The sequence below is a fragment of the Aspergillus sclerotioniger genome (assembly GCF_003184525.1).
Source record: "Aspergillus sclerotioniger CBS 115572 chromosome Unknown BO94scaffold_25, whole genome shotgun sequence".
Classification (NCBI taxonomy): Eukaryota; Fungi; Ascomycota; class Eurotiomycetes; order Eurotiales; family Aspergillaceae; genus Aspergillus; species Aspergillus sclerotioniger.
Genome location: NW_020291015.1, coordinates 1 through 27,620, shown reverse-complemented (window position 1 = coordinate 27,620; position 27,620 = coordinate 1). Strand labels below are relative to the sequence as shown.

Sequence of the window (27,620 nt, the reverse complement as noted above, 5' to 3'; positions counted from 1 at the left end):
GAATTGTACCACTCCTCGAACAGTTCCCCCAGGGTCTTCGGTCGATGTTGTATTTGTCACAGGCCATGATAAGGTGCCACCACTCGGTAACAGATAAACCCCTTTTTGTGATATCCGACAGCGTGCCATGAAGTTTACAAAATAGGATCTCCATGGCCATTACATTGCCATTTTCCAGAGTGATGATCGGGGCCTTGGTCTCGTTTCAGCGCTGGCGGAGAAACATCGCTCGAAAGTAGTAGTTGTTTTCATTCGACTGGATGAAGCCATTGACGACAGGGTCGCTGTTGGGGGAGATAGCGATTTCATCAGCGGCGGCGTTGGGATCCATTGCTATGTAGCTTGTAAGAGGACTGAAAAGGCAGCCACTGGGAGAGATGAAGAATGGGTATTTCAGAGTTCCTAAGACAGGAATCTCAAGCTTGACAAGATGACGAAGAAAAGGATACTGAGAAGGAGAGCGCGCTGGGTGACACAGAGTCGATAAACAAGACTCACTCATGGGGCCGTTGCTGAAAGGATAGCTTAGCAAGATATTGAATGGCTCAAGTGATGGCTGGGAAGACCCACACATAGTGAAAGTGCATGCCATGGAGTGAATGTGTCTGTAGTTCAGGCTTCATCATAATACCATCAAAAACAACCTGCGGAAGAGGAAGACTTCGTGTGGAATATTGCATTATATAGAGCCGATACAGATATGCCAAAGAGAGACGAGTGGAATGAGGGCAGTTTTGAGGGAAAAGGGGAGTAGGGAGGGAGGGAGGAGAGAAGGAGGAAAGAAGAGGCGGAGGGGAGAGGCGGAATTCAGAGAGCGGGTGATGGTCAGGCCTCAGGCAGTGGTCCATCTCCATCCCATCGAGCCTATGCGAGAAGCTGAGGTAATTGGGCATTTTCAGAAGACAACAGGCATTATTTGAGATCTCACTGACTTCTATAGCATTACCAAGTCATCTTCATCTCCGCTTAAAAAACAGCAGAACCGTCGAGGATCCAGTTCGCAGTTTCTCATCCGCCTTCAGTCCACTGGCCTCGCGGACCTCCCTCATAGCAACCCTCACGCAGTCCTCCTCCGTGCCCACAAGATGCGGGTTATCCTCTCTCCATCGGGTCACCATACTGGCTGTATCGAAACCCTTCTCCAGTTCCTGCACCGTATCTTCCCCTCCATCAAAGAAGAAATCTTCGCCGTTGGTCAAGACTCCATCTCGGTCCCACTCGTGACGAACAAAGTCCGTTTGTGGAAAGGCCGATACCGCTGGCTCGACATCCCAGGGCAAGGGCAGGTTGTCGTACATATCGCGCGAAATTCGATTTGGGGGGAGCTCATACGGACCAAGGGCATCGAGCTCTAGACGGAAGAGTGCTTTTTGGACTTCTTGTGCGTTGGGAGTTGCGGGATCTAATCATCAATCAATCGGTGAATACTGAACGGGAGACATGTTTCACTTACGGCAGAAGAACGAGGACGAAGTCCATAATGCAACTGTTCCACCAGGCTTGACGACCTTGGCTGCTTCTGCCCAGAACTCGGGCATTGAGAACCAATGGGCCTGTTGCTGCGATTAGACTCCGTTGGGGAAAACCAAGAGATATGGATACTTACTGCCATCGCTGCTGTGAGCAGGTCGACGCCGTTCTCAGTCCCCGGCACGCTGGTACAATTCTCGGCGGATGCGACGTGATATGAAATTGGCTGGTCAGCCATAGTCAACCCTCCTAGACCCTGGGCAGCCTGGATCATCTCTAACCCAGGGTCGACACCCACGGCTGCTGTGAATGACAGAGCCAAGTCGCGAGTTGCGTTACCTGGGCCACAGCCAACATCTAGCAGGACGTCGAAGTTCCCGCCGGTTTCTTCATGGTGACGAATAACGAGTTCGACCAGCTTGGATCCGTATGATCCACGGGCTTCGGCGTATTTCTTCGCCTGCTCAGTGCTGTAATTGCGAAAGGTAGGATCGGACATTGTCGAATCTGTGAGATTTATTCTGAGCTGTTGTAAGGGAACAGTGACTGGCTAATATACTGCGATTCACCCCAAGTGAGGCAAACGAGTGGAGGTAAGCATTTTAGTGCTTACTCAATGAGTCAATGGGATGATGGTGATAGCCGGCTTCCGTCGGCGATAACTGATATTAGGCCCTCTTCAGGAAACATGACTCAGATCTATCTTGTCTTTTCCAGGTGACCGAAAAAGATCGTTCTCATTTTCTCCATATGCCTTACAATCTGTCGCCGGATATCCAAACCCCAGTAAGCTGTTGTCGGCAAGATCCATCTCAAGATAAACATGTTTCCAGTCCAAATCGTCCAGACCAGGGAGCTCTTCGTCCTCCAGCATCAAATCTTTAATAAAGCGATGACGCCAGTAGGTCTCTGGAACATTTTGCTTCCATCGAGGAAACACTTTTAGGAGGGTATCCATGTCCTGGGGTGCGTCGAGCAAATCCATAATAATCATGACAATCTCTGGCGGAGGAACTTTAACCATGGTGATTTTTGGTGAAGAACGGAGGCTCATCCGATGGGTTGATGGTGGACTCTCACGGAACTTCTTTCTCTTCTTTCTCGATGGCTCCTCTGGCGTCTTAACCTTCTTCAAATCCAGCTGCATTTGCGATTGGTAGTGTTGCTTTTCTACCTTCATCTAGGTATTAAAAGCCACCTTGAACGGTTCATCAGAGCCACACCCATACGGTAATGCGTTTAAACCTATCACTTCGCCCAGAAAGATGTGGATCTCTGTCCCACCACGTTTCATCCCAGACTGTTCCGTTCTGGAGAAACTATTTGACAAACAGATCCAAATTTGCCAATATCAGATCGATATTCAGGAACCGAGTCGCCGTTGCCCAACAACGCTCATGTATCAGGTAGCCATATGGACTTGAATCCTCGAAACTCGGAGGACTATCCCCAAGTTCTACATCATAACCCTCGACGAACTTCTCCGGATCTGTGCTCGGGGGTCCGATCCAAAACTCATTCCTGTTTCGCAGGACCGCCCAAACCCCATAATCTGGCGGCATGTGAACGCCAACCCCTGTGAGATAAACGTCGTCGTGGGAATAACAAACTGTCCAGTCGGCTTGATCCATAACGGCTTTGGGAATTGGGAGCTGCTTACCTGCTCGATATAGACCTCTCCATATGTCAGAATGGCGAATGTGCATATTCTCCAGCTCAGATAGGTGACCAGACACATAGTCATCTTCTTCCAGGCGACATTGCAATTCCGGGCAACATTCTTCGTATAGTTCTGGATCGTATAGAATTATAGCGTCTCCGCATACGTGGCAGAATGCAGGCCAGTCGTGGTTATGAGGGCCGAATGTCGCCAGTGGTTGCATTTTGGCTGTAACGAAGGGTATGTGTTGTGGGAGTTTTATTTGAAGAGTGGGGGGCCTGTTTTATGTTGGTTGGTGTGATGAAGGGTCCGGAAATCGGTGCCGCCTTTGCGTCATTGATGCAAAAGAATAACGTATCAGTTCGTTGGGAGATTTATGGTAGGCCAATCTAACTAAGCCAAGTCAAGTCATGATCTATTAGACTAATGGATCTCGCTAATTGCTATGTAGATACTTTCCATTGAAGCAAGAATATGAAGCCAGAAAGTTGTATCCCAATATCGCAATATGAAGCAACGCCAAATCTCAGGGAGATAGGGAAATAGGAAGAAGTCGACATCACGGCAAATCAGGATACCTAAAACAACCTGATCAGCCGATTACTTGCGGCTCAAACCTCTCCCTCCGAGCATCTTATTCGGGCGTCCAACCAGCATGTTCCTCTTGGTGTGTTTGCTTGTCTTGTTGACTGATTCCGAGGCGTGGTTGAGGCATCTACCCATCGTTTCCAGCGTCTATCCCCAAATTCTGTAGGCGTGGGTCTTCAGTCCTCAAAACAGGCCAAAACAACACCGTCCAGAGGCCATCCTATTTAGCTTTTTCCCTCGCGGCCAGACTGAGAAGATTTTTCATCCTGAATCTTGTCAAAATAAGGCTTCACTTCAACATATGTATCATGTGACGTCCAACCATCTCTCTCTACGATTCCCGACAATTCATCCCAAAAGTCCTGCATTTCATTCCAATCTTTTCCATCCTCACGGTGTTTGCGTATATCTTCTGGAGAGAAATAAATCGGGCACTTGACGTCATGGTTCAACGAGTCCCAATCCCTTCGCGATAATCCAGTCAGCATAATCAGACAATGGGGATGATTCTGGCATGTACCTCTGCAACCTAATTAAAGTTTCTCGAAAAGGTATGATCTCTTCATCCCATGTATTGGCAACGTAGTGTGTTGGCTGCGCTAGTGTCTTCCCATTCGGGTATCGGAGTACTCTGTCTAGAAGGGGGTTCGTTTTCGCTGTGTATTTCTCGTACAGATATATTAGTGTCGACTTGGCGACTTGGTCCTTGACTTCAGCTTGGGCATCTTGGTCGAGCTGGTCAAAGTCCTCAGGCAATTTCAATCTCACTTCGCCGTTGTAGTTGACAAAACGTGGATGCCGACCTTGTAGGAACAAAGGGGCGGCTTTTGCGCTCTGCCAGTCGATAATACTGGTGATGTTGCCATTGTCATCGACGAAGATATTGGGGGTGCGGAGGTCCGTATGCCACAAGAACGATCCTAAAATGTCTTTTTCGTGTGGCATCAGATAAGGGGCAATGGCGATGTATCTCTGGAGAAGGGATATGTGTTCAGCGGGATCGTTTTGGCTGTGTGATTCGAAAAGGGGATCGTCGGGGGAGCGCGGCTTCGCGTGCTTTTCAATCCAGGATATTTCTCGATGAGCAGGATCTTGGATGTAAGTTATCGCAGACGTCCCTGTAGATCGTCAATTTGGTGATGAGAGGAAATGGACTAAGAATTCGTACACGGCCCGCGGTCGATATCCATCTCCCCTCGCTCCTTCTTCCAGAACTCTGTGTCTACCACTGGTCCGATGGAATATCGATTGGCGATGTCACTCTTGGCTTCGTCTGATACGCCATCACCTTCAACTATTGCAGGGCGAGAACCGCTTGGTGCGTCTTTGGTATAGTAAAGGCAACCATATCTATACGATTAGACATCGGTCAATCAGGGCATCGATTTACTTACTCGGAAAATCTCACAGATAGCAACTTTCGCTGAACATCAATGGCGTCCTTTACTGTGCGAGCTTTATGCACAGTATCCATTTCTGTCCAGGCATCTGCAAGATTCTTCCCCGGAGCATGTTCCATGATAATGTACTCGGCGCCTACCCGGCTCCTTGAGCCCGGTGTAGAATTCCAAGCGAGCACCTTAGGTACTGGGAGTTGAAGTGTGTTTCTCAACTAGACATTGTGTCAGACATTGTGCAAGTGTTGAGTAAATACTAGCCGTTCGCTGGCAATAGAGCAACTCACAAAATCCATAGTCGCAACCTCCGATGCTGTCGTCAAGAAAGCAGGCCCAGCGTTAGGATTCGGTACTCGCGCGACAACTACCGTTCCATTTTCCATAGTGAGACAGAAGGATTTGTTATATGATCCTTCTCCCATCTTTTCCATCGACATACAGGACCCAGTAGATGTTGCTTCCATGGCAGCTTTTTGCAGCTCGTATATGTCGAATTTGCGGTATCGCTCTTTTAACTGTGTTTCTTCATCCCAAAGCCATCGTCCGCTTGTATACTTAAAGAAATCCTCTGGGTCTCCAATAATCGTTCCCATTGGAGGTTGGGGATGTTGATGGGAGAGATTTCGATGGCGGCAATGCCATGGTTTTGCTGGTGGCCGAAGTCTGGGGAGTATGCGCGGGAAGAAAGGCATGGCGGGATAGCGGTTGAAGATCATTGAAGCAGATTAGGGGTGTTAAATTAAAAAGGAGGGGTGCGATAGAGAGCTAATTGGACAAGACGAAGCAACAAAACAAGGAGCAGCAAAAACACACGGGAATGTAGGTCCACGTGACGGGAAGAAAAAAGAAAGAAGCGACCGAGGCGTGACTCGAACACGCAACCTCTAGTACCGGAAACTAGCATGCTACCATTGCAACACCCGGCCTTCCTTGATGTCTTTTGCCACTCAGTTGGCTTTATATCCCTCAGGTATCATTATCTACTCGTCGCTGTACGCCTTAACCTACCCTCAAAGAGGTGGGTCGGCCACTGCTCTACGAATAGTCATAGAATTTGATTACTCTACTGATATTAACGACTATATTCGCTGGATTTGTCTTATTTATACTGATGGTATTGATTATTAGGGTATCATATGTAATCTGAATAATCTTCGAAGTCTCACCACCTTGGAAGATCTTACTCGTAACAGTTATAACGGTTATAACAGCTGCGGCAGCTATGGTAATTGTCTTAATACCATCTGTAAGATAGATTATATGGGCGTCAGTATAAACAACACTCAATTAGCAGTAGCAACAGCTATGGTGGTGGTACCCTAACAACAGAACTTGATGGAAACATTCGATCCTTTTAACAACGGATCAGCGATTCGCCAGCGCTAGTTATCATTACACATGAACAGTGATTTGCTAGTCGATAATCTGGTTGCACATCCGCAATGTGAGATGAATCTGTTCTTCGGGTACCGTTTTTCTTTCATCTTCTTTGGGTCTCGGGATCGGGAAATTGGGATGGTTTTCCGCGAGTCTGGGCACCCTCTCGGACCTATCCTCTTCCACATCGTCGTCGTCATCTTCATCGCTATCTTCCTCGTCTCATCTCTACATCTTTAATATCCTCTTCTTCCTCACCCTCTCCAACGATATTGAGCCCCAAGCCCATTCTTATATACGGGTCAAGGTCTTCATCGGTGACGTCGGCAGCGCCGCTGAGGGCCAGAACCCGATGCAGGGTCCATTGCATCTCCAGCAGCTCTATCGATGGGAGGGAATATTTGACCGGTTCCCTAGTACTGAAGGTAAGTGCGTCCCCTGAATTTATTTCTGACTTTGTTCGCATGTCAAAAAGCTTGGCCCTTTCTATCTCTTCTACAGTGCAAGCCGTGAGGTCACTGGAGAAAGCAACGGGAGGTTCGTCGATGGCCTTGTATCCAGAACGTTTGTGCCCCGGAAGCCAGAAAAACTCCGCGGTCATTACTTTCTGGTCATCGCTGATGCACATAGGCCGCAAGGCGAAACGAGCCTTCTCCCACAGGTTCTGGCAGATATTCGTCATGCACATCAGATTTGAACAGGTCTCCGTGCCACCCGATCCTGTGACTTTCGCTTTCCATCTGTTGACCCTCTCCTAGGTCCAAAAGTGACGTAAGGTCCCCCAGAAGTCTTCTTCTTGCCAAGGGAGAAGGGATAGATGTGAGCCACTTCAATGGGTTCGCGGAGATATGTTATAAGGCATGTGTCTTGGTCCCGTTTGCGACACTGAGTAAAGGTAATTAGCAATGAACATTATAATGCTGCACACTAGATCAACATACCAGGCTTTTCGCGATCACAATGCCACCGTTAGTATTCTTCGAGGTAGATTCTGAAGCCCTCATGGCCCTCTTGTACTCGGCGAGGCAGGGCTAGTTTCTCTCATCGGGGACTTAGCTCTAACAGTCGGAGTGTGTATCTTGGTCGGGCTCCTGGACCAAGAGCCAGCAGGTTCGATAGTACTGCCGGTAGCTCTTCTATCGTTCCCTTTGTTTTCGCCTTCGCCCCCTTCGTCCTTCCTTCCATCATTGTCAACCTTCCCCGAGGTCATTCTGGTACGATCAGCCCCTGATAAATGTCAGCTTATGCATAGTATCAGCTAGGGGTTACTTACAGGCCAATATCATAGCGGAGGGTACTTTGTCTGTAAGAAAGTGTTTCGCACTGTTCCAGAGAATCCATTCGTTCCTCTGTTTAGTGTTGCTGACATAAACCTCTAATTGTTAGATGTCTGCATGCCAGAGGCAAGCCCATACGACTGGGTTAACTTGTGTATTGTCGAAATTCTTTTGCAGCTGTTGCATGAGCTGACACCTCTGCGGATCGACCAGCTCCTCAGTAGGTCTTTTGAAAGCAGAACAATGTGAAGTGGCATTCTTCATGATTGATTCGTTTTCTGCCTTTTCCGAGTGTAAAAGCTAGGGTTGAGGCAGAAAAAGTAAGAGAATGCTTGAACGGTGTGTGGAGGAAGATGAAACAAATGTGGTGATACTGATGGGGAAGTTGCCAGGTCAGTCAGGTGGCTGACTATGTCCTACAGTGAATATGAAATAATGACAGGGTATCTGCTACTTATGAATGACTGCTTGAGTCTGTATACCTGAGGCTCTATTCATACCTGAGGTTGTAATAATGCCTTAGAGTACTAACTATTCCGATAGGTATTCTTCATTCTATGTAATGCCTTGTTTAAGGCACTCCGTGAGATCTCGTAGACAGTTATCTTACGAAACTCTTGATTTAATGATTACATTCAGTTGTAGCCTTCAATAGAGAACAAGCTGCGGGTTGAGTAAGCAGGGGGTGTAGCAGATGCCGGTGTGGTTGTAGCCTGGGCGGGCGTGGCCGCAGTGCCTCTTAGAATAAATCTATGGTTCTCTCATTGTTGAGAAAGAAACCCCCAAAGTCACATCACCTACAGCCAAAACATCGTTGGATAATGGCAATTCAAAGTGCAGAGTCCAAGCTATCCAAGGCGAGCCCATTCTACCTCCTAACACTCATCATTCGGAGCAGAGTCTGCAGATTAGCACTAATCTCCTCAATTCTCTACACGAGTAAAAAAAGGGTTACATCAAATAACAATCTATCTAAGACCAAGACACCAAACCAACAACACACCCCAACCTGACTAGACAAAGCCCATCACACATGATCCTCACAGTAACTAACTGTCAGAACGCACGGGCCAGAAGGATGGATCAAAACTGAACCCACTAATTACATTAAGAATCTATAGTGGGTGTTCAGTTACCAATAGGATTCATTCCAGCACTTAATTGACTGTGCACAGGCCATCAGCGTGCATGATAATGCATATATGCATGGAAATTCGCTCTAAAAATGCAAAGTGGAGCTGGATGACCAATTGTATTACTTCTATCCTGGCACTTATGTACAGTTTAGCAGCGTGCATGTTCATACATGACACTGCATGAGAATTTGCTCTAGAAATGCATAGTGGGGCTCTATCACCAATCATATTGCTTCTATCCTAGAATCTGTGCACGGACCAATACTATGGGTCATGACTCATGAGTCCCGAGGTGGCAGATATGTAGGGCTGACAGATGGTGATCCAACTGACTTCCACGAAGAGCTCGAGACGTATCGTGACTGTGAATCGACGGTGGCGGCTAGATGACCGCATGGGTCGAGAGCGATTGACTGGTTAGGAGATGACCGGAGAGCGGTTTGTCTCTCCATATAATCGGTACACTTACGAATATTGGCCATGCACTTGTGGCAATGGAGCTTTGACTGATCGCATCTCACCTTTCTCTTCTGGCATGGCTGGCACGCGCGGACTTTCCGGGTACGCTGCAGGATAGGGCGATCGAGATGTAGCCGCTGGGCCAAGGGACCACTGTCAGTCGGGGCCGTCATCCTACCGACTGGAAAACTCGTAAATGCCGATACATTGAAGAATCATGTCCAAAGTAATGGAGAAATGCCGATTGCGGCAGGTGTTCCGGCCGTAAGGCCTTCAAAATTCACTGATTGAATAGCTTTGGGGTCCTTTGTCAGAAATTCCCTCTGTCGGACGTAACCTCGTCTACATTCCCACCCTGGTTATTTTTCTCTGCATCCAGAGTCCAACTGCGCTGGCGGATAACTTCGGGACGCTCTTATCGATGAGATTCCTGGGCGGATTCTCTGCGAGCCCGGTCCTCGCTGTCGGTGGAGGAAGGAAGCCTGATCGACATCGTTGAATCCCAGTATCTTCTGTATTCTATGGGCGTCTGGGGGTCCATGGCCGCGTTAGGTCCTCTTCTCGGGCCTCTCATAGGAGGCTACGCCTATCAGAACCATAACCGGCGTTGGTCCATTTGGGCGATAATGATCATGGCCGGGTCTGTGTTGATCATGCTCTACATGCTCCTCCCAGAGACCTCACCCTCGAAGCTTTTGAGAGACAAAGCACAGGAATTAATGCAGAGTCTAAGGCAATCGCTGAGCCAGACGTGGCCTGATAAAGGTGTTGTACGGCCCGGGCAATACAATGGAATACAAAAGCTTCACCTCCACCGTATGCAGATCTAGTCGTGGGAATCCGGCGGTTAACTAATTGACAACCAGCACGTCATGGGTAGTCAGGCTCTCTTTTGGGCTCTGCATCTGAAATACTCCATTTATGATCCTTGTTTGTATTGCATGACATGAAATCCAATAAAGTATATAGTTGATTATCATCAAAAGTCTCCCTTGCATACCTGTCTTTAGGCCGCCAGCGGATGTAGTAATTCATCACGTATCCAAGGCCAGTACACCTGAATAGAGTACTCCGCGACCCTTTTCACCAGATCGCGGACTTTTAGTATACCATATATTGTCCGAGTATCAGTAACAATGGCGCTGACCGGGCCAACCACGTGCTAACAATAGACGAGTGTCAGTAATCGAGAAACCATCAGAGAACTTCAAGACGCAAAAAATATTCTCACCACTTCATTGCCAATTTTATACGCTAGATATATATACCAGTCATGACCAATAATAGTGAACCCAATGCTCGGTAGCAGCCAATCCGCAGAATCCTCGCCTTCACCCTTTACCTGCTCTCCTAATTGCCGGATCTTCTCTAAGCCGGCAGCAAGTCAGATCGCTAGCTCTGCGAGCGCTTCTTTCTTGCTCCCTTCATCTGATTTGACCTCCATGCCCGAGAACAAGAGTACTCTCTTCGTGAAAGCATCTGTCGTTTGGCTTAGCTGGTAGCCATGCCCGCCAAGGCTTATTCTGTCGTAAAAATATCGCACCGAGGTATCACGGCAAGTGAAAGAGAGAGTATAGTCAGCCTTCTTGTTAATCTTGCTTAAAGCGTTTTTGGATCTGGGAAGAATGCTCGGGCCGATCTGTTGTGACTGTCTATGGCGATAATGCCTCGATTAGAGAGGTTATTTCGACAGACAAGGGAACTCACACGCTTATGAGTTGCAACAACTGACACCCTTTGATTGAAGAAATCAAAATAGGCTGCACCACATCTAGACACCATGCGTTCTCATCCTTACCGTAGATATCGCATTGTCTTGCATCAAAACATATCGTTTTCAATTCACTCCAAAGCTCATCGAGGTCGACATCAGACAGGGTGCTAGAGTCGGAGAACGCTGTTTTGGGTATCTCATCAGCGGAGAAGGGGTCGAAGGCACGGATGCGCGACTATTATATCATTAGTGAGCAAGATGCATTACAGAACCACGAAAATAGCCAACCTCAAGTCCTCGGGGGATTATATTATGCCCAAATCCGTCCGTCAAACGCCTCCTTAAGGCAATAACAGATTCTGGTGGCGGGCTCAATGCAAGTGGACCACAGACGACTGAAGGATCCGCAAGGCGGAGCTGATTTAAGATATCTCGAGTCGGGCTTACCTGCCGCGACGTAGTGGTTGTGGAACGAAGCGAAATTTCTGACGTTATTGTCCGATCATCAGCAATTCGGGGTCGCTTGGACGGGCTTGAATCTCGTGCAGATGCCATAGACACCCGCCTCTTCTGACGATAGCCGCTTATTGTGGACAACGGTCTGGGAAGGGTTAAAGGTGGCGTTGGAGCTTCAGAAGCGCCTGATAGCTGGTCTAACCAGTTTTCAATGTCCTGAAATGATGATTCCGACATAGATATCAATGATACGAAGCATTTGTTGGTCAGTTGTGTGTCTGCTTGTCTTGTTTGTTGTGTTGCTTGACGTGGCGAGGCGATGCAAACATTACAAACGAAGGCAGGCCAGCAATGCCTGCCTGCCTTCAGATCCGACCACAGCGCGCCTCCACTCCAGTAAGCAGCAGCGAGTCAACTCACTATTCCGTGCCAGCTCACTCCACATTCAAGATAGAGACCCTAGCGCAAGACTGACCTCTCGTCATTACGACCAGGGTTCCCTTCTGTTCGATGCTGTATGACTCGATATTGATTTGAAGGCCGGTCAGAGCCTATGGTTTTTGGTTCAAGATGTCCAAGTCTTGTCGTCCTGCAATTATCTCGTTGTTGAGGAAAACCAGCGCGATTAGGTCGCGAACAGATGCAGGCTGTCATCAGCAAATGTCCGGCGGTAGCTCTCGGTTGAAATCTCTCGAGGGAGCAAACACTAAATGTGGCGGCTGGTGTGTGGCTAGATCACAGGCAACACGGAAGCCGGGAGACTTTACTTCCGACGGATTAGTAATTCTGGGTGAAGGACTGAAGACAGGGCGGCACGGGCGCTAAACCCAACCAGTCAAAAAGACTGGTCAAGACGAACATACAACAGAAGGGATTCGCTGGTGGTCACCCACCCAACTACTAACCTCCCGGCGTGTGGCTTAAGTACGGCTGAGCGGACGGGAAGCCCTGTTTTCCACACCCTGTGGTCGTATGTACTGTTTTTACCTTTGGAAAGGGTTATATTGTAGTTTCAAGTTTAATTATGGAAGACGGAACAGAATGGATGATGATGGACCGGGTTTATACTCCGTAGTATGAATGCCTGCGCTGGTAGGCTCATTCGCGTTCTCATGATACTTTACTATAATTCTCCCCCAACACAACAGACGCGTCATCGCCCGGAAGAGATACCATCAAACAAACTAGAACAGCCCCCACCAGTACAGGGCCTTATCAAAGGTCCCGACCATCTGCAGCCAAGACATACCATCATGCCGATCACGGCAAACCCCTCATCTGTTGAGATAAATCACCTGAATCCAACCCCCGACTATATTTCTTACAGTTACATCTAAAGCGTTCTACAGACATGGCAGCCATCACTGACGAATTCCGTCTCGGAGTCGACGTAGGCGGCACCTTCACCGATATCTGCGTCTTCACTCCCCATAGAGGGACAGTCCGCGCCAAAGTCCCCACCACGACTCCCAGTCAAACGATCGAGATCCGTAACGGAATAGCGAAAGTGCGACAGATCCTCAAGCAGCGGTATGATTGGGATGGAATGTTTCGTTTTATCCACCATGGGACCATGACGGCGACTAATGCCGTGCTGGAAGGAAAGGGTGCGCGGACCGCGTTGGTGGTAACGGCGGGTCATAAGGATATTTTGTCTGTTCGTCGCTCACAAATCCCTGGCGGTCTTGGGGCTTGGCTTTATTATACGCCTCCTGATCCTCCGGTGCCGCTTGAAAGGGTGGTTCAGTGTACGGAGCGAATGTCGGTTCGTGGTGAGCCGGTTGTTGCGGTCGATGGGGATGCGTTGAGGAGGGATTTATCGGAGCTGGTGAAGAGAGAGAAGCCGGAAGCAGTGGCGGTCTCGCTACTGAATTCATATAGTAATCCTGCTCATGAGGAGTTGGTCGCGAAGATAATTCGAGAAGTATGCGGCTCGGATGTATTGGTTAATTGCTCGAGTGATGTGTTGCGGGAGGTAGGTGAATATGAGCGGGACGGTCACAACGTGTACGAATGCTTTGGTGAAGCCGATAATGCAGAACTATCTGCATGAGCTGTCGAGCATCTAGCGTCCGAGACGCAGGCGATTCGGGTGTTGAAGAGTGATGGCGGCTTGACGAGCATTGGCCTTGTTGAGAAATTCCCTGTGAATATCCTGATGTCTGGCCCGGCTGCAGGAGCCAAAGGTGTGGCTGATGCGGTCGCTCGGAGCACCCCCTACAAGAATCTGATTACTCTTGACATGGGAGGAACCTCAACTGACTGTGCGCTCATTTGGGATGGAAAGCCGCGCATCCGCCGCGATACGGTCGTTGATACATTATCAGTGCGTGCACCGGCAGTGGACATTCATACCGTGGGTGCTGGAGGTGGCTCGATCGCGATATATATGGAAGTCACCGAGACCTTGTGAGTTGGGCCCGAAAGTGCTGGAGCAACGCCAGGTCCCGCATGTTATGGAAAGGGAGGCACAGACGTGACGGTGACCGATGCTAACCTCATACTGGGATATCTGCCCCAAATACTGCTGGGTGGTGAATTTGCGCTGGATACAGGAGCAGCAAAGTCAGCAATTTAGAAAGTTGCTATCATAATAGGGCTGCCTCTCAGGCAAACTGCGGAGAGTATGATTAACATTGTTAATAAAATCATGTATGGTGCTGTGTACTTGGTCTCTGTTAAACAAGGATATGATTCACGAGACTTTGCGCTCGTTGTATTTGGTGGTGCTGGGCCTCTGCATGTTAATATAATAGAAAAGCTTCTCAGTGCATGGCCAGTCATTGTTCCTCCATCTCCAGAGATTCTGTGTACGCAGGGTGACCTGATAACTAAGCTGAGTTATAAGCAGTCAGTCATGTTTACTTAAATAGTGAGAGACACCTCGTCGGAGGAACTACGACATCAGTTGGAAAGGCTGGAAAAGCATTATGAACAGACAATGAAAGAGTCTTATGGTCCGGACTGGCCTATGCTGTTGGTTGCCACTTACGAGGTTGATGTCCGATATAAAGAGCAGGCTTTCACAATCAGCATCAATCTCTCGCGCGACAAAATTCACCTTGACAGTCAGGAATGGCATCGGGTGTTACAAGAAGCATTTAACACAAAGCATCAACAGCAGTTCGGCTACTGTCTTCCCGACTATGAACTCGAACTCATGCGAATCGGAGTAACCCTCGAGGACGCCTCCCCGGATGTGGAACTACCTGTGGTTCCAAAAGCAGAGACTAGCGAGCCTTCACCCTCAGCCATGGTTGGCACACAGATTATTATCATGGAGGGCCAAGAACAGGTGGCTACCGTGTGGAACCGAGAGAAGATCACGTTCGAGGGAATTCGGGTTGAAGGGCCCTGCATCATCACGGAGATGGATAGCAACACGTTGATTCTTCCCGGCTACTCGAGTGAGATTGATCACATAGGCAATATTCTCATTCAGCCCTTGGCAGAGCAGCAGCAGCTCTTAACGATCCATCATACTCCCGAAACCGCAGCAGAGTTGATGCGTACTAACCCGCTCATACCGACTTTGATTTCTTCCTCACTAGCATGCATCCGCGGCGAGATGGATAAACTGATGCTCCGCTGCAGTATGTCTCCTGCTATTCGAGAACAGCAAGACGAATTCAATGTCATCACGACTGCAGAAGGCAAGATGCTCGTGGGTCAATTCGGCAGCTTCATCACGGAGTTCCTTGGGACATGGACGGGAAGCATCGAAGAAGGCGATGTTTTCATCACCAATGACACATACATGGTCCAGGGTGCTGTCAGTCACTTGAACGGCGTGATCATCATTCTTCCCATCTTCCACGAGCATCATTTGATTGGCTGGGCCTCCCAATTCGGCCACTTGACTGATGTCGGCGGAATGGTTCCCGGAAGTATGTCCATCAATGCCACATCCATCTATGACGATGGAGTCCAGATCCCGTGCATCAAGCTCTACTCTCGAGGCATGATAAACAGCGATCTGGTGGATCTTCTATGTCGAAACTCCCGCCAGCCTGCGTGGTATCGATCGGATCTGACGGCCCTTGTGACCGCATGTCGCATGGCAGCAACGCGCATCTCCGAGCTGGCTACCCGCTTTGGAACCGAGGTATATCTGGTAGCATGTCGGGAACTTTTGTGTCGGAATCGATCGGGACTAGCCAAGATTGTGGAGCGTCAGTTCGATGATAAACTCGGTACATTCACGGATTTCGTCGACGACGACGGTCACGGCGTCGGACCCTGGGCCGTGACATGCTCCATGCAGAATACCAGTGGAGGAGGGTTAAAGTTCGACTGGAGTGGCACCTCTCCACAGAGCGAGCATAGCATCAACTTCTATCTTTTGAAGACCATGTTCAAGATGCTGGTCGGATACTACCTCATCGCCGCTGCTGCCCCGGGAACAGTCATCAATGATGGTTTTCATGATCTCATCGAAGTTTATATCCCTGAAGGCACTGTTCTAAAGCTGGTCCGCCCCGCCGCAATCTCCTGTCGCACTCATTTCCTGGGCAGAACTATGGACGTGATTCAAGCACTGATCGGACAGAAGAACGAGGCCTATGTGGTGGCGGTTGGGTTCAGCGACTCTTCTTATTTTTTTTATTCGGGATATTATCCCTCCGGAGAATGGTATTAGCTGTATCAGATTGGCTTTGGGGGTGTCCCGGCTCGAGCAGCAAGTGATGGGCTGGACTGTTATTGCCTGTTTCCTGCTATCAAGTTGATTCCGACGGAGAGCATCGAGCTGAATTATCCACTCTGGATTGAGGTGAATGAAAGTATTGCGGATAGTGGTGGGCCGGGATATTACCGGGGAGACAATGCGCAATAAACCTTGTATTGATTCTTAGTAAGAGAGGAGATTAGCTTGTATGATGATTGGTGGTTCACGAAGCTGTAGGGTCTGAAAGGAGGTAAGCCGGGACAGCGCTCGCGGAAGATCTTGTATTGGTATTCTCGGGGTGTAGATAATCTGCTGGCAGAGATCCTGCTATCAAAACATGACTATGTGCGTGTGGACCCGGAGGATTTGTTAGAATGGGTGGCGTAGGGAGAAGGGAGGTTGGGCGATCCTTTCACTCGACTAATTAAATAAGTTGCGATGGATGTGTGTCGGAATCTAGTGACGGTAAAGGGTGCACGAAGGCGGTACGGTGTTCTGCTTGATAAGAATAGGATTGTCAGCACCCAGGAAACAGAAGAGCTGAGAGGAAGCATGCGAGGCTCCTCCACAGATGGCAGTATTTATGACCGTGGAGGCAGTCTGGACAAGCTGCGAGAGTCATGTCGGCAAGAGACTGAGCTTGTTGCTCCGATCCCACCGTGGGAAGTTGAGCCATATGGACCACACACCGGTCTGGAGTATGTGAAGCATTGGTATGCCATGAAGCAGCAGGAGAGAGGATGGTAGTTGGAGTAATACTTCTCTGATCAGCATAGTACCCAAATTGCTGGTGGTTCTTAGCCATATATAGACCGGGCACCAGTCTCGAATATAGAGATCCTTTACCACATTAACACAGATTAAGACCGACTTTCTCCCTGATCCGGGCTGCGGGCTGTCCAGTCCTTATAATTCCAGTAGGGGATATAAAGGTAGGCAGGTTTGGAAGGAAATAAGATCATAAAGAGAAAGAAGAGGCGGAGGGGTAGAAATGGCGCACATTGTCTCTCTGGTCCTCCTTCGAAAGCTTTGAGTGTATGGAGAAAAGAAAAGCAATTGCAAAGGGGGTTGAATACCGGGCTGTTTTTTCCCTCTGTGCAACCCCGCCAACACAACCACTGGTACCACTGCGCCTCGACGGGGACGTGGCAGAGGTGGCCGTGGCAGGGACCGTAGCCAGTGGATAGTCGTGGAGGGGGCGGCGGCTCAACCATGGATCTTTCCTTTCGTTCCATTCCCTTTGGCAATTCTAGATGTTGGGGTCGTGGGGGGGTTTGGTGGTGCTCGCGGCGGACGAGGCGGCTTCAATTCATTTCATTGTGCATGTGACTTTCTTGGAGACTGATCTGATACCCGTGCTAGTCTTGTTAACAACTTTGGTCCGGGTGGAGCCCTACCAGTCCTCGCTCGTGAATCTTCACTGACCTATCTAGTGACTGTTTCTCTTGATTAAACAGCTGGGAGTATCAGGATTGGTACTATTTTCATCGTTACCATAGTACTCTTTCTCATTTGTTCATCGGGGTGGAACTGTTCCCGCAGCCACTATATATACTTACCGTGCTCCGGATTCAATGGAACAAAACCATCCCCAACCATATTCTACTGCCCATCAGCAAACAATAACCTCGAAGGCTTACAGATGCCCGTCTATACCCCAAACTAGCTCCCGACCAGCCAGTCTACCCGCAGGGCCATTATTACTTTCCCTAGAATCCCGGGAAGCACTAAGTTTAGTGGGACTTAGCCTTATTTTCCGTATATTATAAAGCCTTTCTAGTAGTGAGTTAGTACATACGACCACAGGGTGTGGAAAACAGGGCTTCCCGTCCGCTCAGCCGTACTTAAGCCACACGCCGGGAGGTTAGTAGTTGGGTGGGTGACCACCAGCGAATCCCTTCTGTTGTATGTTTTTGCTTTTTGCTGCTTTTTTTTCTTTCCTTTGTTGCTTCGTTGCATACTTCCTAAAATGTTTTGATTTTCTTGGTTGTCGCTATGCTAGTGGATAAGTTGGTTCTTGGGAAGCGAGACCCGACCAAACCAAACCAATCAATCAATCTAGTTCGTATCCCTCCCAGAACAGCTTGTGTACGATCCTACAATTCACCTAGGTAGTAATGCTGCGGATAAGATAAGACGAAGAAAAGATTACCATTACGAGGTACTCCTACCCCGCTCAGCCATTCCGTCATCATTGCAAGAATGCTACGTTTTCGGGTTGAATACGAGGAAATGGAGTTGTCTAGATTTATCACAGGTTTTGCGTTGTTTTATCTGGGTACAGTCTAGGTGTGGTATCCCGTGGGCATATATCTATCCTCCTCCCTGCTTCCCTGTGTTAGTAGAATTCAATGCTTATTTGAAGTTGCGTTTTACTCTTGTTTTCCATATAGTATTTATCATCCTGAAAAAATATGGCTTCCCGAACGGCACGTACCCTTATCCAGCCGACCGCTGAATCAAACACGGAAGATCTGACGCTCACGTCCCACGTAATACCAACCCCTAACCTAACTAAAAACGAACACCTGATTCAAGTCCACGCCTGCTCTCCCTGCGCAGGGGAGCTTCACTGGCCGAGGAACTTCCCTCCGCCACAGCCCCGAGATCTCATTCCCTGCCCCGACGTCTCCGGTACTGTTGTCTCCGCGCCCCCTGACTCCCCCTTCCAACCGGGTGCTGAGGTTTACGCACGCACGAACTACATCCGTCCCGGCAATGCGCGGGATTATACAATCGCAACTACAGATGAGCTTGCCCTGAAGCCGAGGGGCTTGAGTTGGGTTGAGGCTGCAGCGGTGCCGGTATCAGCCGAGACAGCATGGCAGATTCTCTTCATTCATGCCGGGGTTGTTTCTCCCGACGCTGAGATGGACGTTCTGAAAGCTCAAGCGGCGTGAAAAGGGAAGAGAATCCTGGTTACGGCTGCGTCCGGGGGTTTCGGGATGTGGGTTGTGCAGGTTGCTGCGAGGGTGCTTGGGGTTGAGGTGGTGGGAACATGTGGATCCGACAATGTCGAGCTTGTGCGATCGATGGGTGCAAAGGAGGTTGTGGATTATCGGGCCACTGACTTGAAGGTCTGGGTAGAACAGGAGACGGGAAAAAGGGTGGATGTGGTCATTGACTGTGTTGGCGGACGAGCGCTGCAGGATGCTTGGTGGGCTGTTAAACAAGGAGGAACGGTTCTAAGTATTGTTCAGCCACCCGAAGGAGTCTGTCCGCGGAGTGAGAAGGGTGGAGTGAAAGATATCTTTTTTGTGATGCAGCCAAGTGGAAAACAGCTGGGGATGATCACCGAGTTGATCGAGGAGGGAAAGTGTCGAGGTTTGGTGGATAGTGTGTGGCCGTTGGAAAGGTTTCGGCCAGCATTTGAAAGACTGGACACTGGGCATACCTGTGGAAAGATCGTGCTGGATTTGGCTTTGAATCAGTAGGTTACTTATACGGATTCTTTTGCTTGTTGAAACCATCTGGCGTAGCCTCTCCAGATCGTGTCATGTTCCCACCGGACTACCCAAGCGCTCTGTGCCCAGAGCCCCATCGATATCATCCAGTAGCGTTGTCCATTCCTGCAGATCCAACTGCAGTGCTGCTTGCACAAACTCCGACTACAGTTGATTCCAACTCATCTGTTCATCTGCCTCTGTTACTGAGTGACTGACATCGGTAGCCGGAGGCTGCGGGGACGGCACAGAAAACGGCACCTCAGTCACCACCTCCTGACGAGATCGTCGCCCCTGTAGAGTGGCCCGGAGGGTCTGTAGCATCTGCTGAATGCCATTTACATGGGGTGTCAACTGTTCAAGCAGCCGACATGCTGCCCATACCTCATCCTGGCGCGTCGTGGCATCAGGCGCCGTAGGATACAGAGACACATCGCTGGCCAGCATGATAGCAGCACAAAAGACATGCTCCATGACTGACCACAGTCGGCAGGGATTGACACTAATCAGGGGCCCTGTGTCCTCCATCAACTGCCGTACGCTTAGCACCATCCGCACTGATCGTAGACCAGCCTCGCGCGAATAAGCGTAACGATCTTGCACAGCGCTCTCTAAGTGAAAGCGGCGGTGCAACCAGCATAATCGCGTGTGGGTACTGAAATGGAGGATAAGACGCTGCCATGCTATGTACGGTCGTTTCTCGCAAATGGCTTGACTTTGCTGGATACTGGCTGCATCTAGCTGGAAGAAGACAGGGAGACTTTATAAGTACTCCAGAGAACGGACATCTAGCGCAAGGACAGTATCGTAGTCGTGCTCGTTAGATTCGAGACCGTTGAAGGGTAATCAGTTCACGGCCTCTTCGCACAGCTCCGCCAGCTGAATGCGCGCGATCGACGCTGACATGGCGGTCGGAACCGAGCGAGGGAAATCATAGATGACGCCGGTTGGCGTGATGAACTCGTCATCTGTGTTGCTGGGATACTACGCAGAAAGATATAAGTGACATCATGCGGAGCCCCGGAGAAGGCTAACAGCCTGCAGGTAGTCAGTCATCTTTCATCCTAGAAAGGAAATAGCGCTCATACCAGTCTGAAGAGAACATGTGCCACCAAATGCGGCGCTGCACTTCAATCTCGACACCGTCGCATCCATTCAATCGACACTGCTCGCGCGCTTTGGGCGAGTCCAGGCAGTGGGTGCGCATTGGCCGCGCCATTAACAGCCCGCGCGTGTGTAGAGGATCTACTGTAGTGGGAAATCCATCAGCGTTAGTGAGGGGATATGTAAGAAGGTTGGTGGCCGCCAGTGCTGCCGTTGATGTGATTCAATAGCCCGAGAGCTAATCGACTGTATGCAATATAGGCCTCTTTTGCTTATGCGGGTGTCGCGCGCAGGCTATGCACCAGATATGGCGTCCAGACAAAGGTGGCGTTGGCGAATATGCTCAGTAACAAGAGCAGGGTCGCATCAATAGGGGTCTCCCCTTGGCTCATCTGCCGGTAGCTTTCCTCCACGACAATGCGAGTGGATGGGACATGTAGCACGCCAAAGTTCATATGTAAGCCGTGGCTGAAATGACCGAAGAGCACGCGTGCATTGTCAGTCGACGGGAGGCAGCGACATATCAAATCTAAGTCAGGGCGGCCCTGGATATGAGGATCTGGCTTGGTGAGATGTAGAAGGTTTCCAAACCCTGTCGTGGACTCGGGGTTCCAAATAAGTCAACTATGGTCAAGCTTCTCACCTGACAAAGTAACTAGAATAATATACCTCAGGGAGATTAGAAGATGAATTAGGCTGTGCTGTTGATGATGAACCGGATGCAGCGTGCCTAAAGACAGCGTTTTCGAGCGCCTGAATGCGGGTAAATGCGTGGGAGATATCTCTGGACGAGACTGATTTGCCGCCCCCCTCAGCACCACTTCTCACAGTCGATAATGGAGTTCGAGGAGGGAATGGCAGACTTTCCCTCGGTCGACCCCCCTGGTCAGTGCGTCCGGCATAGACGCACGATCTTTTGCGTAGTCGACAATTGGAACACGGTTGCCCCCGATCACAGCGCAGCTTGTTGGCCCGACAAAAGCCACACGAGACAGGACCTCGCGCCCATCGCTGTACGAGATGATTGGAATGTGTCTTTGCTCCATGGTGGAGAGACAGTAATGAGGAGGCCTCTACAGACAGGGGAAGAAACAAAGAGAGAGGGAGACCCCAACCTCGGGGATCGCGGATCCTCGCCGCGGAATGACTAGCTGAACTGGGTTAGTCTCCGTATGTCATGCTTGATTGCATTAGAGAGGTCAACGGCCTAACGAAACACGACCCCGGGGATACAGCTGCGAGGGTGTCAGACTGGTGCTGGAAAAACTGCTTGGCAAGGTTCAGAGAATTCCTGATACTGAATAAGCTCAGTTATCTGATATTTTTAAGTCTGATAGTAGATTAACTTTATATATGATAAGCTCTGATATTAGATAAGTTTTTTATATAAAAAAGCTGATTTAATATTAGAAAATAAATATATATTAATTAATTTTCTGATTTCAGATAAGCTTTTTATATAAGAGAACTGATCTGATATTAGAAGATAAATATATATTAATTAGTTCTTTAATTCTAGATAAGTTTTTTATATAACCTTTTTTTAAAATTTGTTATAATTTGAAAAAAACTTTATAACATTCTTTTTAATTTAAACTCTGCTTAAACTTCAGAGAGAGATAATTATATTTATTTAATAATTATAGTTAATTGATAATTAATTAATAAATATATTTAATTTATTAATAATATTGACTTACTAGAAGTAAGTTTTTAATTATATAATATTATAAATAAGTTTTATACTAATATAACTTGTTTTAATAATGTAATATATATATGATAAAAAAATATTTAAAGATTTATTTAATAAGTTATTAAATAATGAGTAAAGCTTATCTAAATTTAAATCTGAATCTGATTTAGATACTATTTCTATATTTTTTGAATTTATATTTTGGTAAATATAGATTTAATTTTAGATACAGAAATAGTTATAAATAAAAGTAAGTACTTTTAAATTAAGATTAATAAAGTTTAAGATTATCTTATTATTTTTAAGTATTTTAATATTAAGAATAATAATATTAAAATGATTTATTTTGTTTATTATAAAAATCTATTTTTATTATTAGCTTCAGATTTATCAGTTTATAAAGTAAATAAGATATTTAATAAGCTTATTTTAAAGATATAGTTGATTTTTTTAAATTAAATTTAAATTTAATATTTTTATTATATAAATCTAATATAGTATGTAAGCTAACTCAGTATTAAAAAAATAGTTTTTTATTTATTATAATAAGACAATATAAGATTAAATCTTATTTAAATTTAATCTTAATCTTATATTTGTTCAGAAATCAAGTACTGTAAATTCTAAGATAATAGTAAGTTATTTTATTTTTTAATTTAAAATCAAATTATATTTGTAATTTTATTAGGAGTATAAAGATATTAATATCTTTATTTTTTTATTTTTTTTAATATATTTAGTAAATGCTTTGAGAAAGAGTACTAAAAAGTAAGTTTTATTTAATATTCTTTTAATATAATATACTAATCTTTTAGATTTTATTATATTATTTATATAATTAGAAGAAAAAGAAATATCAGTATAATTTGATATATACTTATTATATCTAATTTTCTATAATCTTTAAAAGAAACTTTATAAGTCTTAAATTTTTATTAAATTTATAAATACTGGCTTTTATACAGCTTACAGATCTTTTTAGTCTTATATTTTTTAAACTTTTTATTAAAATTTAAATATAGAGGATTATATAGCTGCTTTAATTCATAAAAAAGATTATTATATTATTTAAAGAGAATTAATATAGCTGCTATATATATATATATCTTTTATTATTAAATATTAATTAAAATTTATCAGAGATTCTTTAAGAATAGAATTTAATAAAGAAAAAGATTCTGGTTAATAGATTTATAATATTTATTTCTTTAATTAAATAAAATAATATTTTATCATAACGTAATCGGTAAGCGAACCGGCAGTGTAAGCGAGCCGGCACCCGCGCGCGTCAGTTTCGCGTCTTGGAATTTGAAGCAATTCAACCACCAAGAATTCCACCAAAAATGCCTCGATCGTCAGAAGACTTGGTGGAACAAGAAGGCCGAATCTGCCTTGCTATTGAGGCTATTCAAAAGCGCGAAACCCCACTTGTGGCGGAAGCAGCACGTGTTTTTAACGTTCCACGTTCAACTCTACAACAACGCCTGCAAGGAGTCAAAGCAAGGTCAAATAAACGTGCCAACTCTATGAAATTGACTCATCTTGAAGAGAAGGCTTTGAAGGATTGGATTCTCTCGCTTGTAAAGCGTGGGCTTCATCCTCGGCCGTCATATGTTCGGAGTATGGCAACAATTCTTCTTCAGAAACGTGACCCGGATTCCACAGTCTCTGTGGGCGAAAAATGGGTATATAACTTCGTCAAACGTACTCCGGAATTAAAGAATCAATTCTTTCGAAGATATCATATCCAACGTGCGAAATGTGAAGATCCAAAGCTTTTGACTGAGTGGTTCAACCGTGTTGAAGCTGCAAAGAAGGAATACGGTGTTCTTGATCAAGATATCTGGAACTTTGATGAAACCGGCTTCGCTATGGGAATGGTGGCTACAGCCCGTGTAGTTACACGGTCTGACTGTGTAGGCAAGCCGTTTTTTATACAGCCAGGGAATCGAGAATGGGTGACCTCAATTGAGTGTATCAACGCCGCCGGTGTGGTGTTGCCACCGTACTTGATTCTTAAGGGAAAAGTCCATATAGAGGCATGGTATCAAGGCCTTCTTCCCTCTGATTGGCGTATCAATCTATCACCAAATAGCTGGACTTCCAATGATATCGGTCTACATTGGCTTCGTGAACACTTTATTCCTTCCACTAAGAACCGGCGGATTGGGCAATATAGCCTCTTAATTCTTGACAGGCACGACTCCCATTTAACTACGGAATTTGACGATATATGTAGTCAAAATAGCATTGTTCCTATCTGTATGCCTCCGCATTCTTCACACCTTTGTCAACCGCTTGACGTTTCTTGCTTTACACCGTTAAAATGAGCGTACGGAAGCTTGGTGGAACGGCTGATCTGCCAGGGCGTTCACCATATTGATAAGATTAATTTCTTGGATACATACCCAGAAGCACGTTCTCTTGCCTTTAAAGAATCAACTATTTGCAACGCCTTTAAGGCTTCAGGATTGGTTCCATTCCAGCCGGACGAAGTCCTTGGTAGGCTGATTATACAGCTCCGTGAGCCTACTCCAACCGGCAGTATCACCACCACGTTAACAGTGCCAAAAATGCCCAAGAACACGAAGCAATTGCGGAGGCATGAAACTACAATTGAAAGGCTTCTTCGTGAATGTACAATCAGCCCGTCCTCGCAGATGAAAGCAGCGTTATCCTATATTATAAAGGGATGCGAAATCGCCTTCAACCGGGCTGCTTTGCTTGGGCAGGAAGTTGATGAATTACAGACTGGATTGGAGAGGCAAAACACCAAGAACAAGAGATCTCATCGCCAAATGGCTGGTTTAAACGGCCTCACTGTTGACGAGGCCAAAAACGCGTTTAAAAGAATTTGTGAAGCTGGTGATGTTGGTGGAAGTCAGCTTGAAGGATCAACTGCCGGCGAGGAACAACCTCGCCGCCGGGCACCACCTCGCTGCAGCGAGTGTAATACAATTGGGCATACAAGAACAAGACGTCCTACACGTTAAAACACCAATTAAACATGTTATTTTATTAATATATGATGTATAAAAGCTTCATCTTTTCATGGAAGGCTGTTTGGGTGGGCGCGGGTGCCGGCTCGCTTACACTGCCGGTTCGCTTACCGATTACGTTAATATATTATACAGCTTAATAAGTAGTTATATTTTAGCAGGCTTATTTAATCAAAATTAATTTTTTATTTAAGATAATTGCTAGTAAAACAAATGTATTCAGTATTATAGAATAAAATAAAGAAATAAGAGATAAATATTTTAAATTATTCTTTAATAAAATAATATGTATATTAATTATTAAAGATTTTAATATATATATATATATATTTATGAATCTAGAGATATATCAGACTTATTATATAATATTTTAAAGATTTTATTAAATATTAAATATTATTAGTTAATAAGATATTCTTTTTTTATATACTTATAAAAGTAAATAGGATATCTATATAATAATAATAAATATATATATAAAATAGAGACTAGGTTTAATATTATATATATTTTAATATAATTTAAACTGAGTATTATTATTAATAAATTATATATTAAGTTTAAGGGATTTTCTTTATAAACTAGATTTAAGTTATAAGTAGTTAAAATATTTTTATATATTTTAATTTCCTGTGAGATATATATTTAAAAAAATTCTTAAAAAAAATTTAAAAATCATTCTATAAAATATATGATTTATACTATATAAAATATTAAGTTATAAAAAGAAGCTCTTATAAAAATAAAAATAAGATATTAAATATATTTTGATAAAAAGCTTCACTGCTGGATTAAATATAAGTAAAAGATTTAAATCTTGAGTAGATTATATATTAGTTAATTAAAAATTTATTAATAATAGATAATTATACGTGCTCATACAGGAATTACTAAAAGTAATTATTTTTAAGATAATTATATTATAAGATAAAAAATATCTTTATTAAAGAATATTCTGAAATAAATAAATAATATCCTAATACTCTATTTAATGTAGATTTAAATTAAGTTTAAACTTAACTAAAACTTAAATAAATGCTAGTATTAATTAAATTGATTCCTAAATTATTATAAATACTTATTAAGTCTTTTTCAGATTGTGAAACCATATTAAAAGGTATGGGCTAAGTAATATATATAAATAAATATTAATATTAGTGTTAATTTAGTATAATATATATCTTATATTCTGTATTTTCGAGCTTTTAAAAAAATAATATCTCTAGTTTTTTTATATTATATTTATAAAGTTAATTTTTATAAATAAAAAGTAGAAATATATAGTAAAGTAATATAAATATTATTTTAAAATTTCTTAAAATCTAGAAAATCTATATAATATATTATATCTAGTTAGATAATTTAATAATGCTAATTTAATTACTAGTTTATATTATACTAGATTAGTTTAAAGAGTTGTATCTATTTAATCTTCTTTAAGAAGATAATCAGTAACTTTTATAAGTAATTCTAGATAAGTAATATTATTATTATATATATAAATATAATAATAATATATTAATAATTTATATTAATAATATAATAAGATACTTGTAAAACTTTATTTAAGAGAAGAGATAAAGTAGCTTAAAAAGAAAATTATATAGATTATAAGAAAGTTAGTTTAATTTAAACTCAGTTTGAATTGTTTTATTTTTTAATTATATTATAAAATAAAATAAGATTAGTATATAGTTTTTTTTATAATATTATAAACGATAAAAAGTCTTATTATATAAGTAAACTTAATTTAAATCCTGTTAATATTAAACTGTACTTCAACATTTTCTTTACAGTAATAGAATAAAAAAAGATTTAAAATAAGTTTAAACTTTATTTTTATAATAACTAATCTAACTGGAGTTTAGGCTGCCACTTGCACCATGATTATTTAGTTTATTATAATTAGTAAATTATAGTAATATCTTTTTTTAACTGGAGTCAGGCTGTTTGAAGAAATATTTTAGTTAAATAGAATATTTATATTATATTATATTATTATTATTAGTTTAAACTTAATAAGGACTTAGTATAAACAAACTTATTTTTCTAGAACTATATAGAGAAGTAAATTATTTAATTATATTATAATAAAATTTGGTTTTATAATACTTTATAAAGATAGAATCTACATCTTTATATATATAATAAGTTTAAACTTAGTAGAATAAAAACTAA

At 44.6% G+C, this 27,620-nt stretch overlaps 11 protein-coding genes and 1 non-coding gene across 12 annotated transcripts; 4 read left to right on the top strand and 8 right to left on the bottom strand.

Moving 5' to 3' along the window:
- Nucleotides 1-907: 907 nt before the first annotated feature.
- On the bottom strand, nt 908-1,971 carry BO94DRAFT_522447 (putative S-adenosylmethionine-dependent methyltransferase; the record flags this gene model as incomplete). Its single annotated transcript, XM_025610181.1, has 3 exons — nt 908-1,402; nt 1,454-1,553; nt 1,607-1,971. Coding segments are annotated over 3 exons (911 nt in total), but the record flags the coding sequence as incomplete, so codon positions are not given.
- A 178-nt stretch (nt 1,972-2,149) lies between these two features.
- Nucleotides 2,150-2,710, bottom strand: BO94DRAFT_603727 (uncharacterized protein; the record flags this gene model as incomplete). The annotated part of the gene is made up of 1 exon (XM_025616443.1): nt 2,150-2,710. The coding sequence occupies exon 1, from the start codon at nt 2,648-2,650 to the stop codon at nt 2,150-2,152; it is 501 nt and encodes a 166-aa protein (XP_025464529.1). The 5' UTR covers nt 2,651-2,710.
- Nucleotides 2,711-2,789: 79 nt separating this feature from the next.
- On the bottom strand, nt 2,790-3,353 carry BO94DRAFT_588319 (uncharacterized protein; the record flags this gene model as incomplete). The annotated part of the gene is made up of 1 exon (XM_025615878.1): nt 2,790-3,353. One exon carries the CDS (start codon nt 3,351-3,353, stop codon nt 2,790-2,792), a length of 564 nt encoding a protein of 187 aa, XP_025464528.1.
- Nucleotides 3,354-3,572: 219 nt separating this feature from the next.
- BO94DRAFT_498026 (phosphotransferase family protein) lies at nt 3,573-5,885 on the bottom strand. Its single transcript, XM_025609334.1, has 5 exons — nt 5,403-5,885; nt 5,113-5,330; nt 4,887-5,068; nt 4,239-4,836; nt 3,573-4,183 (listed from the first exon to the last, which is right to left on the bottom strand). Exons 1-5 carry the CDS (start codon nt 5,829-5,831, stop codon nt 3,943-3,945), a joined length of 1,668 nt encoding a protein of 555 aa, XP_025464527.1. The 5' UTR covers nt 5,832-5,885; the 3' UTR covers nt 3,573-3,942.
- Nucleotides 5,886-5,969: 84 nt separating this feature from the next.
- BO94DRAFT_t235 lies at nt 5,970-6,041 on the bottom strand. The gene has a single exon. It is a non-coding gene; the product is annotated as a tRNA-Arg (tRNA).
- A 659-nt stretch (nt 6,042-6,700) lies between these two features.
- BO94DRAFT_588317 (uncharacterized protein) lies at nt 6,701-7,496 on the bottom strand (the record flags this gene model as incomplete). The annotated part of the gene is made up of 3 exons (XM_025615877.1): nt 6,701-7,156; nt 7,207-7,377; nt 7,434-7,496. 3 exons carry the CDS (start codon nt 7,494-7,496, stop codon nt 6,701-6,703), a joined length of 690 nt encoding a protein of 229 aa, XP_025464526.1.
- Nucleotides 7,497-9,542: 2,046 nt separating this feature from the next.
- BO94DRAFT_184012 (uncharacterized protein) lies at nt 9,543-10,066 on the top strand (the record flags this gene model as incomplete). The annotated part of the gene is made up of 1 exon (XM_025605995.1): nt 9,543-10,066. A coding segment is annotated over exon 1 (181 nt), but the record flags the coding sequence as incomplete, so codon positions are not given.
- On the top strand, nt 9,660-9,863 carry BO94DRAFT_472583 (uncharacterized protein; the record flags this gene model as incomplete). Its single annotated transcript, XM_025608440.1, has 1 exon — nt 9,660-9,863. A coding segment is annotated over one exon (204 nt), but the record flags the coding sequence as incomplete, so codon positions are not given.
- A 542-nt stretch (nt 10,067-10,608) lies between the features above and the next one.
- BO94DRAFT_183977 (uncharacterized protein) lies at nt 10,609-11,937 on the bottom strand. The gene is made up of 3 exons (XM_025605994.1): nt 11,526-11,937; nt 11,074-11,313; nt 10,609-11,012 (listed from the first exon to the last, which is right to left on the bottom strand). The coding sequence occupies exons 1-3, from the start codon at nt 11,769-11,771 to the stop codon at nt 10,749-10,751; spliced, it is 750 nt and encodes a 249-aa protein (XP_025464523.1). The 5' UTR covers nt 11,772-11,937; the 3' UTR covers nt 10,609-10,748.
- An 830-nt stretch (nt 11,938-12,767) lies between these two features.
- On the top strand, nt 12,768-16,504 carry BO94DRAFT_568013 (uncharacterized protein; the record flags this gene model as incomplete). The annotated part of the gene is made up of 13 exons (XM_025614658.1): nt 12,768-13,458; nt 13,597-13,734; nt 13,759-13,903; nt 13,949-14,099; nt 14,145-14,191; nt 14,222-14,260; nt 14,291-14,313; nt 14,338-14,384; nt 14,412-16,059; nt 16,084-16,166; nt 16,218-16,330; nt 16,388-16,433; nt 16,456-16,504. Exons 1-13 carry the CDS (start codon nt 12,886-12,888, stop codon nt 16,502-16,504), a joined length of 3,102 nt encoding a protein of 1,033 aa, XP_025464522.1. The 5' UTR covers nt 12,768-12,885.
- A 2,110-nt stretch (nt 16,505-18,614) lies between these two features.
- BO94DRAFT_558890 (NADP-dependent oxidoreductase) lies at nt 18,615-19,634 on the top strand (the record flags this gene model as incomplete). Its single annotated transcript, XM_025614034.1, has 2 exons — nt 18,615-19,076; nt 19,110-19,634. 2 exons carry the CDS (start codon nt 18,615-18,617, stop codon nt 19,632-19,634), a joined length of 987 nt encoding a protein of 328 aa, XP_025464521.1.
- A 174-nt stretch (nt 19,635-19,808) lies between these two features.
- On the bottom strand, nt 19,809-21,793 carry BO94DRAFT_548810 (fungal specific transcription factor domain-containing protein; the record flags this gene model as incomplete). Its single annotated transcript, XM_025613418.1, has 6 exons — nt 19,809-20,298; nt 20,512-20,627; nt 21,050-21,215; nt 21,391-21,541; nt 21,576-21,629; nt 21,658-21,793. The coding sequence occupies 6 exons, from the start codon at nt 21,791-21,793 to the stop codon at nt 19,809-19,811; spliced, it is 1,113 nt and encodes a 370-aa protein (XP_025464520.1).
- Nucleotides 21,794-27,620: the final 5,827 nt, after the last annotated feature.